General features: G+C 38.0%; 1 protein-coding gene across 11 annotated transcripts in view; it reads left to right on the top strand.

Moving 5' to 3' along the window:
* Nucleotides 1-15247, top strand: part of SBF2 (SET binding factor 2) — a 528961-nt gene that overhangs the window by 263765 nt on the left and 249949 nt on the right. For all 11 annotated transcript variants that reach the window (XM_077963424.1, XM_077963415.1, XM_077963418.1 and 8 more), the window contains one exon: nt 141-246. Coding sequence is in view for 9 of the 11 variants with exons in the window: in XM_077963415.1 (XP_077819541.1) it covers nt 141-246 (106 nt within the window). In the remaining 2 variants the exon portion in view is untranslated. The remainder of the gene's footprint in view (nt 1-140; nt 247-15247) is intronic.

A 15247-nucleotide genomic window follows, 5' to 3' on the forward strand; every position in this document is an offset into this window, starting at 1 on the left:
GGTTGTTTGCTCTAAAAATGAACATCAAAGATATTTTTATTTTTTAAAAAATGTCTGAAATCGTGTGTGCGTGTGTGTGTGTGTGTGTGTGTGTGTGTGTGTGTGTGTGTTTGTGTGTGTATGTTTCTCCCATTCTGCAGAAGCTGTTTTCTTTGGGTGCAGGAGATAGACAGCTGATCCAGACTCCTTTACATGATAGCCTTCCTGTCACGGGCACTAGTGTGGCTCTCCTGTTCCAGCAATTGGGTATGTCTTTTCTCCCATTTTCAATGTCATCTTGTAGAAACCTGTGATTAAAGGATTTATTTTAAGTTGACATCACCTCACATGAATCAAGAAAATATTTTTTAAACCATTAAATATTTTATATATAGGATATATATAATTTTGTGGGTCCTGATCTTACCTAGTATTCATTCTTTTTAAAAATTTTAACCCAGACCCCTTTTTTTCTTAGGTCAGTTAGACTTTTAGAAAGTGGATGGGATGAGTGTGGTAGCTCATGCCTGTAATCACAGTACTTTGCAAGGCCGAGGCAGGAGGATTGTTTAAGCCCAGGAATTTGAAACCAACCTGGACAACATAGTGAGATCCCATATCTACAGAAAGTTTTTAAAACATTAGCTGGGCATGTTGGTGCACACTGTAATCTCAGCTACTAGGGAGGCTGAGGCAGGTGTATCACTTGAGCCCAAGAATTCAAGACTGCAGTGAGCTGTGATGGTGCCTCTGTACTCTAACATAGAAAGAAAGAAAGTGGACACATTTTCTTTATGCTAAAAGACGAATAGATGATATATTTAGCATTTCCGTAGATGAACTGCTTTTATAGAAACCTTGTCAGGTGGGACTATGAGTCTCATTCTTCTCATCCCACCATCTATATGAGGACTTTATCTCCAGTTTTTCAGCAATGGCTAGGATGAAAGATTGGGAGGATTCTAGAAAGTGTCTACTGTACATTGGACAGCTTTTACATTATTTAAGAAAAATATAACACAAATGAGGATGTTTCAAACTAGGGCTGCCCAAAGATTCCCATTTACATTACCTCTGATTTGTCCTTTATATATACCTGCCTATGAGTGTCCCACTCTCATTGTTCTCCATCTGTGTTTGTCTTTTCCTAGTTATGCTGAAATCTTCCCTTCCCTAAGGTCCATACCCTGCCTCTTCATGAAATTCTTAATTTCTTGCACAGAAATTCTGCCCTCTTGCTTCCCTCTTGTCTCTTGTTGAATTTTGCTCTTAGTTTTGCTCTGTAACTTACCACCCTTTTCATCAGTGTCCCTGTCCATATTCTTCTGCTTTAACTTCAATCAGTGAAAGTTAGAAAGCCTTAGAGGAAATTAGTATAAATATAAATAGAGTCTTCTAATATCTGAATTAAAATGAATGGTGATCTCAGTTTCAAAGTAATTCTTTCCAGCTACATTTGCCTCTTCTCAGGCCAACTCTAAAATAATATTTCCCTTTGGTCAAAGAATATAAAATTTCAATTAGGAGAAATATCAAGATATCTACTATGCAACATGGTGACTACAGTTAATAACAATGTATTATATACTTGAACATCATTAAGAGAATGGATTTTAAGTGTTCTTACCACAAAAAAAAGTATGTGAAGTAATGCATATGTTAATTAGCTCAATTTAGCCTATCTGCAAAGTGTACGTATTTCAAAACATCACATTGTACACTGTAAATATATAGTTTTTTGTCAATTAGTGCAAGTTTTTACTCATTGAGCAATCATAGTTAAGCCTTAAAATATTTAAAGCTATTTTCTTTAAATTCATTTCATATTAGATATTTAATGCATATCTATTTAATATGAAATCATAATCCCTTCCTGGTGGCATATCTCCAAAGAACATCTTGTTGATTACATTCTCCCTCCACAAACTTTTGGAAATTAAAAAAAAATTTATTTTTGGAGACAGGCTCTTAGTCGTCACCCAGGCTGGAATGCAGTGGCATGAACACAGCTCACTACAGCCTCCAACACCCTGGGCTCAAGCAATCTTCCCTCCTTAGCCTCTTGAGTAGCTGGGATGATAGGCATATGCAATCATGCCCAGTTAATTTTTTTAATTTTTTATTTTATTGAGATAGGGTCTTGCCATATTGCCCAGGCTGTTCTCAAACTCCTGGGCTCAAGCAGTCCTCCTGCTTTGCCCTCCCAAAGTGCTGGGATTATAGGCATAGCCACTGCACCCAGCCTGGAAGTAAATTTAGTAGATTCATGGACTACCTGCATGCAGCTTGTCCGTGGTCCCTACTAACCATTGACTTAATTGATTTTGGCCAAGCACCATTCACTTGACGTTTTTACTTTAAAAAAAGGTTGCATACCTCTAAAGGGTCAAAGCAGAGATTTACTATGAAGAGGAATAGAAGGATATGACACAAATATTTCACAAATGAAATTATTTCACATTTCCAAATGCTACCATTTTTTGTGAACTTAATGAGTACCTTATAAACCTCTACAGTCTTAGTTTTACAATGAGTTGTGAGTGGGGAGGAGAGGAGAAGGTTGTAACCAGCATTTAGCATCAAGGACCAGGGATATTAAGCATCCTGCAGTTTGTTTGATGTTTAGGTACCAGAAAAAATTTTACCCCAAATACTTTAAAAGAAAAAAAAAACTGTAGATAAAGTATACATTTATAAAACCCAGACCTCTCTGCCAGTAATGGTGGCCTGTGTAATTCGGAATAATCCTCTTAACAATGTCAACTTGAAAAGATACACAAATATAAACAACATCTGCTAAACCAGGCACAGTGGCTCATGCCTGTAATCCCAGCACTTTGGGAGCCAAGACAGGTGGATCACTTGAGGGCAGGTGTTTGAGACCAGCCTGGCCAACGTGCTGACACCCCGTATCTACTAAAAATAGAAAAAATTAGCGGAGCATGGTGGCAGGCGCCTGTAGTTCCAGCTACTCAGGAGGCTGAGGCATGAGAATCGCTTGAACCCGGGAGGAGGAGGTTGCAGTGAGCCAAGATCATACCACTTCACTCCAGCCTGGGTGACAGAGTGAAACCCCGTCTCAAAATAAACAAATAAAAATAAGATCTGCTTGAAGGCATCAGACCCAGTAAATAATTGCCAAACCACAATCCAAGAGAAAATGAAGTGAGCCAAACATTTGGGACCATTTTTTCCTAAGGGCACATGTTGATTTTTGAAGAAATGGCTGAGAAGCTGATCAGTGCTATTGATATCTTATGGGGAAGAGGGAAAATTGGAATTCAAGTTTTACCAAGGTGGATTTTTTTAATGAAACTCTCATAATTTGAGTTGAGACCATAAAAGGCCACAGCCTAGGAGTGGGTGAATCAGAAGTAGATTGGCTCCCTTGGGAACTACATTACAGCCTGAAATCATTTCAGTTTCTTGAGTTGGATTAAGGTAATCCTTGATGCTACTGTCTATCCATCTCATAGAAGTAAAAGTATATCCTCTCTGAAACAAGATAACTACATTCTAGACCTCCAATTTGTCTTTAAACTTTTATATACCTGCCCTGTACTCAATCAAAAATAACCAGAAACGTGAGAATCAAAACTATATGAAAGAAATGCAAAAGAAACCATAGACAATGTGAAGGACCACAGGGACTTTAGCAAATAGAGTTATCAGATGCAGTTATTAAAATAACTATATTTAAAATAGTGAAGGAAATAGTCAAGACTGAGAATTTGGGAGTGACATTAACCAGATAGAGGAATAGGAAATTCCAGTCCTCCCTCCCTGACAGAAACACTGATTTAACAAAGATTTACTGACAAAAATCCCTGCATGACAATTCCAGATTCCAGTTAAGAAATTACAGTACCTCAGACTTGCACAAAGCAGAGAATAGCAGCATTGAAATGTGTAAATAGAGCAATTTTATGTTACCTGTATCAGCCCCTTCCTCAACTCTCTTAAGGCTTGGGGGTACAGGGAGGAGGGAAGAGTGGAGCTTGCATCCCAAATTCTGGCTGTTGAGCAAGCTGCCTAAGGGATTTGTTTCTGTGTTGCCTCATTGGAAGTACAAGCAGGAACTGACATAGTTTGGATGTCTGGGGTGGCTGAGAACAAAGAACAAAGAAGGGGCTTGGGGAGACACTTGCTGTGACCTACACAGCTTGGTGTGATTGGAAGAAGGCACACAACTTGAGGCTTATCCCTTGGTGAGAAGGGGGAGGAGCGTTTTGTGTTGAGACTTCAGAGTGCTTCCCTGAGTACTGTTGAAGATGTGAATGAATTAGACCTCTTATTCATGGCTAATAGGAATATAAAATGGTACCACTATCTTGGAACACAGTTTGACTATTTTTTTTAAGTTTAAAAATGTTCATGAAAATATTTATATGTGAATGTTCATAGCCATTTTATTTATGGTAGTGAAAAACTGGAGACAAACTCAATGTCCACCAGTGGTAACGGATAATTGATTATGGAAATGGATAAAACATCTGTGGTATATTCATATGATGCAATACTACTAAGCTATATGAAAAATGAATGGCTGATACACGCAACATAGATTAACCTGAAAATAATTATTTTGAATGAAAAATGTCAGAAAAATTATATATCATATGATTCGGTTTCTCTAAAGTTCTAAAAAATGTAGTCTAATCTATGGTGATGGAAAGAGGTCACTGGTTGTTTTGTGGATAGGAAGAGCGAGATTACAAAGGGACATGAGGAAACTTTCTGGATGATATTTGTGTATACAGTCTTGATTGTGGTGATGGTTTTATAAGTATGTACATATGTCAAAACGTATCAGATTCTTAAAAAAAAGAAAAACATATATTCCCACCAAAACTTTTACATGAATGTTCATAGCAGCCTTATTTATAAGAGTCAAAAAGTGGAAGCAATCCAAATGTCTTTCAGCTGATGAATGGATAAACAAATTGTGATATATCTGCACAATGGAAAATTATTCAGCCACAAAATGGAATGAAGTATTGATATGTGCTGCAACCTGGGTGAATCTTGAAAACATGCTAAGTAAAAGAAACTAGGCACAAAAACCATATATTCTGTGATTCTGTTTATGTGGAATGTCCAGAATTAGGCAAACCCATAGAGGCAAAGCAGATTAGTGATTATGAGGGGCTTGAGGGATGGGGCCATGAGAAATAACTGCCAATGGGTGTGGGGTTTCTTTTGAGGAATGAAATTCTTCTACAATTGGATACTAATGGTGCTTGTGCAGCCTTGTGACTACACTGAAAACCACTGAATTATATACTTTAAAATGGTGAATTTATGGTATGAGAATTAAAAAAAAAATTACTCTTAGAGGCTTGTTAAAAGAACTCAGGAGCCATCTTGAAGAGGCTCACAACTGATCTAAGCTGATAGAATTTGAGCTTCAAAAATTACAATAATTGCAGCTGGTTGAAACCCAGCAAATATTTTAAGATCCATGAATTCATAATATTAAAAAGGAATTGTCGGGCCGGCACGGTGGCTCAAGCCTGTAATCCCAGCACTTTGGGAGGCCGAGACGGGCTGATCACGAGGTCAGGAGATGGAGACCATCCTGGCTAACACGGTGAAACCCCGTCTCTACTAAAAAATACAAAAAATTAGCCGGGCGAGGCGGTGGGCGCCTGTAGTCCCAGCTACTCGGGAGGCTGAGGCAGGAGAATGGCATAAACCCGGGAGGCGGAGCTTGCAGTGAGCTGAGATCCGGCCACTGCACTCCAGCCTGGGCAACAGAGGGAGACTCTGTCTCAAAAAAAAATTAAATTAAAAGGAATTGTCACCTACCTCAGAATATCATAAAGAGCAATTTATCTTGAAAACTTATCAGTAAAGAAAAAATCATGATAACCAATAGTAGTTGAGGGCAATTATCTGTTTTAGAAAGTCTTCTAATTAATAAACATAAAAGAAATGATAGAAATAGAGTATCATTTTGCAATCCTCAGTGAACCAAGATCTAAGTATCAACAGCTGTTACCACAAAAAGAAAAACAAGCAAGTATTATGTGTCTACCCTTACGAAACACTACTTATTGTTTTGCCAGAGGGATTAAACCTGAGTCTGATCACAGAAAATGTAGAAAATAGAGGAACATGTTAAACTGCACCAAGAGAATGTAATTGCCAAAATCCAGGCTGTTGGAAACTCTCCTAGTCAAATGTCCCAGGTTCTTTAACAATCTAGAGGTTCCTCAACCTCGAGATTGAAAGAAATTTAAAAGACATCCAACTTTTTAATAGAGTGGGACTAAACTATAGTGTCTACAGATGTACTTTTGGGTGATAAAAACTGCCTATAGAAAAAATCAGGAAAGTGGATAATATTAAATAAAAGCATGGTTACTCTTGGCAGTAGAAAGGAGATTATGATTGGGGGGCACATAAAAGGGGCTTCCAGAGGCTTTTACAGTTGCTGGCAAAGTTCTCTTTCTTGATATGGGTGGTATATTTAAGATAATGTATTAAGCCATACATTTGATTTGCGTGGTTTTCTATATCTGTGTTTTATAATAAAAAGATTTTTTAAACTTGTAAAATTATTTATGTCCTTTATGTGCATACCTAATATTTTTTAAAAACCTTAAAAATATATATATTTAAGCAAAATACAGATTTTATCCTTCTCACATAACAAAAAGTCTGCTTACAGGTAGGCAGTCCAGGGCTGATGTATATTGGTTCCAGTATATCTTCAGGGATGTTACAGAAATTCTCTCCTATGCTTTTTTCCCGTTTGTTTATAAGAAGTTTTTCCTAAAACTTACATGTCTTATTATTGTGTACTCTATATCTGGCATAGTGCCTCAGGTGCAAAAGGCATCAGTGTTTATTGAATAAATAAAAGAAGGCACTAGCTATGTGGAAGTCATAATCATACTGTAGAAGATTTTTCTGTGTACTGATGAAGTGTGCTGGAATACATAATAATTGCTCATTTGAAGATCAAATTTTGTTATATTATTTTACTCTCTAATATTTTCAGCTTCATTATCTTTTGCTTGCATTTTGTAAATTGACTTTTTTCTGGGAAAGAATAGGGAAAAGATAAGGAAGGAAAGCAGAAAGAAAGATGCAGTGCAGTGTGCAGAGTTGTTGTTTCCAAAGCATATGGTGGCGATAATTCTATGTAAAGGCATTCTGTTATCACCATTTTGTTTGGACTTTGTCAAAGGCCAATATTAGGCCATTATCAGAGTTCTCGAGCTGAGTTGGGGGTAGTGGTGGTAGCAGATTTTACAAAGCACAGACAGGAAGCAGATAAGACTATAAGATCCTTTTGTAGCCTTGACTAGTTTTCCTGTGAAAGGTCTAAATGTAATGATAGCATTTCCTTTGTTCTTCTCTCTAAGAATTGTTATCATAATGAATTTGTTTTTCACAGTTTAAAAGGTCTCTGTGTTTTTCTGAAATAATTATATGGACTCTGCCGTTCCAAGCTTCACTCCCTACAATTTCCTGTTAATCGCTTTCATCTCTTGTTTACTGTCTTTTTTGTTTATTTGGGTTTTTTTTTTATTTTTTGGCAGCCTATGTGAACTATTTTTGTTTACCTGAGGATTAGTGTTTTAAGTGTACTAACAATGCTGGGATTTTTAATGTTAATAAGTTTGTATTCATAGGAACTAGTTTTTATAGACCCTGTGATGTTTTAATCTAATCCATACCCGTTTAATCTTGGGTGTCCCTCCCTGCCCCAAATAATCTTGTAAAATGCTCTTGACATCTTTTGTCATGTCTGTTCACTTGTAATTTGGATTTTACTAGCACATGTACTAGTTTTAGAATATGTATCCCCCAGTTTTCACAGTGCACAGTATACTGTTTAACAGACATTTTTGAAAACTGACTAAAATGATCCTGGGCCATCAGCTATCAACTCTTTGTTTCCACAGTTAAACCACATTAATCTTGTGTCATTTGTGTTTGTACCTTTTTCTATGCATGCTTTCTTTTTACTTGTCTATGTTTAACTTTGGCCAGTTTTTTATTAGCTATTAATGGGTCAATATGTCTCTATTGATCTCTGATATTAAATATAGATTTTTTTTAAGTTCTTAAAGTTTTTGTTCAGTTTATCATACAAATATTATTCTTACTTTGTACATAAAAGTTATTAAAATGTTGACTGTAGCCATTCCTTGCTATTGTACCTAAAAGTTATTAAAATGTTGACTGTAGCCATTCTTTGCTATTCAGAAAGTTGTTTCAGTTTTAAAATGTTTTAATGGAAAACATTTGGTAGTCTCACTTTTGTCTTTCCCTGGAAAAACTTCTATCTGTAACACTATGTGATTATTTTTGAAGTGATAACGTTACTGGCAGTGAACCCCTAGGGGTCTGCAGCAAAAATTCTCGCCTCCTTAGAAGAAAGAATTCAGCCAAGGGGCCTAAGGCAGAGTGAAAGACCGAGGCAAGTTTTAAAGCAGGAGTGAAAGTTTATTAAAAAGCTTTAGAGCTAGAACAAAAGGAAGTAAAGTACACTTGGAATTGGGCCAAGCGGGCAACTTGAGAGAGCAAGTGCACGGTTTGACTTTTTGACTTGGGATTTTATAGGTTGGCATGCTTCTGGGTAGTTGCATTTCTCCTCCCCTGATTCTTCCCTTGAGTGGGCTATCTGCATACACAGTGGCCTGCTAGCACCTGGGAGGGGCTTCACATGCAGTGTGTTTACTGGAGTTGTACACATGCTCACTTGAGGCATTTTTTTCTTTACTAATCCAGTGTTCCTAGAGGAAGGTCATATAGCAGTTAAACTCTGCCATTTTGCCTCTTACTGCACCTGCATGAGCCCACTCACCCAACTCCTGAGCTCTTATCAGGAAGCTGCTGATCACCAGTTTCAGGTATTTCTATCTATTGGGAAACTGCCCTTCTCTGGCATCACTGTGACCAATTATTATTTTAGAGAGACAGTTTAACAACTTTCCTGACCATCACCTGATGGTCGCCTGACATTGCTGGTTGGGGTTGGGCAGGGGGAGGAGGTTCTCCTGCTCTGCTTATGTCTGCCTGAATACCTACTATAACAATAGGAACATTTGTAGGAACCTTAAAAATAACTTATGTTCCCAAAACATCAAGATGAAAAGATGCCAGAGGTAAAAATGAAGCTTAGGATGTGTAAAAATGTTTTCTTTAAAAAGAAAATACTGATTGGTAAATTGCTGAACCACCCAATTCATGCATCAATTGTAGGATGATTTTTGTCCTTTTTACTTGAATGATCAACATCTAGGGCCTCAGATCATGGTTCTGTCTTCACTTAGTTTTCTCAGCTTATTCATATAGCATTATTTACTTGTTTTAGTCGTATTCTCACTTATAAGGGGAAAAAATGAAGTAGTCCTTTTTTTTCAATGTTTGACTTTGAAGGAAGCTTGCTTATGTTTCTCATTAATCTGTCTTTTTTCATAAGGGTCTGTCCCAACAACAAACTTATCAGGGCTAAAAAAATATTTAAAGAAAATATATTTCCTCTCCAATCATAAAAAGATAGTTTGCAAATTTGAGTACACAAGAGTTTAAACTATTACTAATAACGGCATCTTGTGCCCTATTTTACTATATCTATGATTACTTATTTTTTGACAGTTGAATGTCAGCTATGTTCTTTGGGATTTGAAGCAAATTTAATCTCCTTGCTAGCATTCTGGAGCACTTTTCTGAAGAAACTGCTTACCACGTATACCATGTGCTTACCTTTAGAGGCCTAAGGATCTCTAACGAAGACAGTTCTAATGTAATTTCTTCTAATAAATGGCATGGGAGTCTGTAATAAAGTCCCCATAATGCCCTCCTGCTTATATGATGGTAGAAATATGTTTTTTCCACCAAATGTTTACAAAGCCATTTTTATGTGCTAGCTCCTGAGTTAGTCACTGGGGATATAAAGATGAACAAATCACAGCCCTTATCCCAGATACACTTTTAGCCTAATGGTAAAACAGGTATCGTTTTAAAACTACAGTGCAATATAATTAGTGCAATAATAGAGATACCAAGAGCAAACTCTTACTTGCTAGAAAAGTGGAAGAAGGGCATTCTAGAAGGAAAAGCATATTTAGCAATATAGGAAGTTACAAAAGGCCTTCATGGAATAGTAAGATGTTTGGTGAAGCCTGATCACAGGGTTGTAAGAAGTAGTCAGAATGTTATTAAGAAACTGATTGCTTTAATTTCAAAATTAAAGACTAAATATTTATGCTAGTTCTATAAAGAAACCATTGTAAAAATATCAAAGACTGACAGTCATTGACCGATTGAGTCCTTGTGAACTGGTGTACTATGCTTGCTCAGATCACATGTGAAGAAAGTATGTAGTTGCTACATGATATAATCTGAGGAAAGTTCAGAAAGATCCTGGTTCAAAACTGTCCTGCCCATTGTCTTTGTATGGCACTTAGGTGCTAATATTAAATAGCTCTATCTTTGTACTGAATTATCTATAAAGAATATAAATGCTCTAAGGCAAGAGAGTCATTAGGTATTGTTCTTCCTTGTCACAAAGTTCTCTTGTCTAAAATTTCTGTTTGCTCTTTCAGCATTTTAGTCTTTAATATTTTTATAAAATATGGCTACTCCAGCATTTAAGTATATAGCTTCCAAACGGTGGCAGGATGAAGTACCTTTTTTTTTCCTGCGCTCTGTAACATTTGGTACATAGCTCTGTTCGTTTATGCTTTAACCGTTTATTTACCAGTCTTTCATCTTCACTGAACTGTGAGCTCCTAAGAGCCTGCCTCATATTTCTTTTCTTTTCTTTTCTTTTTTTTTTTGAGACAGAGTCTCACTCTGTCGCCCAGGCTGGAGTGCAGTGGCCGGATCTCAGCTCACTGCAAGCTCCACCTCCCGGGTGTACGCCATTCTCCTGCCTCAGCCTCCCAAGTAGCTGGGACTACAGGTGCCCGCCACCTGGCCCGGCTAGTTTTTTGTATTTTTTAGTAGAAACGAGGTTTCACCGTGTTAGCCAGGATGGTCTTGATCTCCTGACCTCGTGATCCGCCCGTCTCGGCCTCCCAAAGTGCTGGGATTACAGGCTTGAGCCACCGCGCCCGGCCTGCCTCATATTTCTATATATCCATCCCTAGAATTTTATGATTGCTAATATATCTCAGTAGTTCAGTAATAATGTAATACTGGCAGAAGGGAAGAAAGAGGAAAAGAAAGGAGGAAGTTTGAATTAAAAGAGTTGTTTCTGCCAGTACAATTCCCTCCTATTTGTTACTTGCATAATTCTCTAGTTATTCTCTATTCTTCTTCCCCACTGCTTGTGCTCTACTCACAAGGCTCCTTTTGCTTCCTAATTCTTAAATTTAAAATTGAAAGTAGATTAAAAACCAAGTCATTCAGAACAGATGTAGTCTAGGAATTTGGGTCATTGGAGGTTGGAAAAATCTGATGTTATTACCTTAGAGCTAGAAAAACAATTAGAATGTTCAAGAAGGAAAAAGGTATGCTGTACCTTTTTACACAGTTTTGGTTGAGTTGGCCTTTTACGTATTTGAATCATTTTTAGTCATATGTTTTTGGTAATTGACTTCTTATATTTAGTCTCCCACATTGCTAAGCTCTATTTGTGTGTGTAAAATATATTTAATTCATGTCATAGTCAGGAGGGTAAGCCTGTGTTCATAAGGACTAAACTACACCTCCTTTCAGATGCCCAACTGACCACACTTTTTACTTTTTTACTTAGAATATTTGCCATATCTACCATATGTGGAACTAATGCTAAATTTGTAACAGGTAGTAAACATTACCTCTCAGTGATAAATTTGAAACTTTATTAGTTAATCCATGAAGTTAGGGATATTGTCTTCATTCACTGCTATATCCTAGTGCCTGTAGTACACAATAAATGTTGGTTCAGTGAATGAGAAATCTCCTTTTTCATGATTTACATTAAGCTGTGACCAGTACTATACTGTTTTCCCCATTGTGGATTGACCAGAAAGAACTATAATAAATTGTGCAGGCCGGGTGCAGTGGCTCATGCCTGTAATCCCAGCACTTTGGGAGGCCGCGGCGGGTGGATCACGAGGTCAGGAGATCAAGACCATCCTGGCTAACACAGTGAAACCCCATCTCTACTAAAAATACAAAAAAATTAGCCAGGCGTGGTGGCGGGCACCTGTAGTCCCAGCTACTCGGGAGGCTGAGTCAGGAGAATAGCATGAACCCGGGAGGCAGAGCTTGCAGTGAGCTGAGATCACGCCACTGCACTCCAGCCTGGGTGACAGAACAAGACTCCGTCTCAAAAAAAATACAATTAAATTAAATTTAAAAATGTGCAGGACTTTTTGAACTATATTCTGTTTTGAAACATGGTCTTCTGTTCCACCATTTACCCATTTGAAAGCTGACACATAGTCTTCTATTTTGTAACGTATCATTATTATTAAAAGAATGGAGGAGTCTGGAGAAAGTTTTTTTCTTTCCCCCAAAAAGAAACAGATACATTTGTTAACATGTGGTGCAATGAATTTTAGAACTCTAACCTCTCAAGAAAATTGAGATCAGGAAGCCATCTTTCAGAATGTTTTACTCTTTGAATAATCAACAGGATGTATATGTACCATTGTAGTGAAATCACTAGTAATTATCACTGGAATGTCTGCTTTTCATATTTTCTTCTCCTGTGTTATTGTGCAGCTTTGAATGGATGTTGGGCTACAGAAGATGAGACAATTCAGTTATATAGAAAACTGATTTTGACTTAGAAAATTCAAAGAAACTGGATTTCTCAATAGCTATGTAACTGTGAACACAGCAACAAAGACTGCTACATAGGAATAAAAATCATTAATGTAATTTAAAATATTTGAGATTATTAATTATGTAAAACTTGCTGGGCGCAGTGGCTCACGCCTGTAATCCCAGCACTTTGGGAGGCCGAGGCAGGCAGATCACGAGGTCAGGAGATCGAGACCATCCTGACTAACATGGTGAAACCCCGTCTCTACTAAAAATACAAAAAATTAGCTGGGCACAGTGGCGGGTGCCTGTAGTCCCAGCTGCTCAGGAGGCTGAGGCAGGAGAATGGTGTGAACCTGGGGCCAGAGCTTGCAGTGAGCTGAGATCGCGCCACTGCACTCCAGACTGGGCGACAGAGTGAGACTCCATCTCAAAAAATAATAATAATTATTATTATTATTATGTAAAACTTAAGAAAGCGTGTGACATTTAAGAATAAAGAATATAAGTGGTACTTCAACTAGGCTTGGGTAAATTGTTTTGTATTATACTATTAATTTTCTGGATAATGAAAAACTTACCCTTTAAGCACTAGATTATTGTTCCTATCTCATTTCTACATTATGAGACATATGTCCTCTCAGTAAATATAGTATAATATTGCCTCTCTTGACAACATCAACTGATTGTTTTTACTAGTATGAGTAAGGTAAAGTTCCTCACAACTGCATGCCTCCATTCTTCACAATTTATCTGATACTAAATGATACTGATTATGAATTTTATTTTCTGATGAACTACTTGTGAATTTTTGTGGGGTAGGGCAGAGAGTTCAGATAAGAGCAAAGTGGGGGCCTGGCATGGTGGCTCATGCCTGTAATCCCAGCACTTTGGGAGGCCGAGGCGGGTCAATCGCCCGAGATCAGGAGTTCAAGACCAGCCTGGACAACAAGGTGGGACCCCATCTCTACTAAAAATACAAAAATTAGCTGGAGTGGTGAGGGGGGCATCTGAGGCAGGAGAATTGCTGAACTCGGGAGGCGGAGGTTGCAGTGAGCCAAGATCATGCCCCTGCACTCCAGCCTGGTGACAGAGTGAGACTCCATCTCAAAAAAAGAAAGAGGGGTAAGTTTTTCCCCAGAGTCTTCATTAAAAAGACTAGACTTGACATGACATACAGATTCTTCATAAATTTGTCTTTGGCCAAGTTACTTGTAGGTCTGTTAATGCCGTTTACTTCCTCACTCTTTTGTCAGCTTTGAATGCTATGCTTTTCTTTTCTCCTTAACTAATGCTTCTCTGTCAAAATCTACTTCAAGGGTCAGTCCCTTTAGGAAGCTCCCACCCCAGGTGGACCCACAATAATCTCACGAGTCATTAAAAGATGAAATAGGGTGGCAAAAGATTCACCTTCAGAGTAATACAGTATGACTGGCCATTGTCAACTTTGAAGATGGAAGGAAACCACAAGACAAAGAATGTGAAAAGTCAACAGAAGCTGGAAAATTTGATCACAGGACTTCCACAACAGTGAAATAATAAATTTGTCTTGTTTTAAGCCACCAAATGTGTGGTAATTTGTTACAGCAGCCATAAAAAACTAATACATGCACAGACTTTAAAAAATATCACTTTTTATTTTAAATAGTTTGACTCACAAGAAATAACTAAATTCATCTGGAGTCCGTATGTATGCATTACCCACCTTCCTACAACAATATCTTACATAATCATAGTACATTATGGATATCAGGAACTGGCATTGATACAGTATTATTATTATTATTATTATTATTTTTGAGACAGGGTGTGTCTTACTCTGTTGCCCAGGCTGGAGTGCAGTGATGCAAACTCAGCTCACCGTAGCCTCAACCTCCCAGGCTCAGGCAGTCCTCCTATGTCAGCCCCGACCCAAGTAGCCGAGACTATAGACACACACCACCGTGCCTGGCTAATTTTTGTATTTTTTAGTAAAGATGGGATTTCACTATGTTACCCAAGCTGGTCTTGAACTCCTGGGCTCAAGCGATCTACCTACCTCAGCCTCCCAAAGTGCTGGGATTACAGGCATGAGCCACTGCGCCTGGCCTGGTACGGTACTATTAACTGAGGGAGGGAATGACACTTTTCTAAGGGTGTCTTCCTGAATTATTTTGACTTGTGGCAGCATATTTGTGTCTTATATAAAAAAATTAGGATGAGAAGAAAGGAAAAGAAAGAAAATATTATGTTAAAAGTAAAAGCATATGTAAACAAACTCCACTGTCATTCAAATAATGTAACCACACTGAAGAGGGAAAACTAAGTTACTTTAGTAACTTACGAGTATTTGACTGTACAAACTCAGCTTTGGACAGTTTTGGGAACAGAATTGCAAACAAATAGTGAACTCCATTTTCTTTTTCTTTTTCTTTTTTTTTTTTTGAGACGGAGTCTGGCTCTGTCGCCCGGGCTGGAGTGCAGTGGCCGGATCTCAGCTCACTGCAAGCTCCGCCCCCCGGGTTTACGCCATTCTCCTGCCTCAGCCTCCCGAGTAGCTGGGACTACAGGC

This window comes from Macaca mulatta, chromosome 14 (genome assembly GCF_049350105.2).
Source record: "Macaca mulatta isolate MMU2019108-1 chromosome 14, T2T-MMU8v2.0, whole genome shotgun sequence".
Lineage (NCBI taxonomy): Eukaryota > Metazoa > Chordata > Mammalia > Primates > Cercopithecidae > Macaca > Macaca mulatta.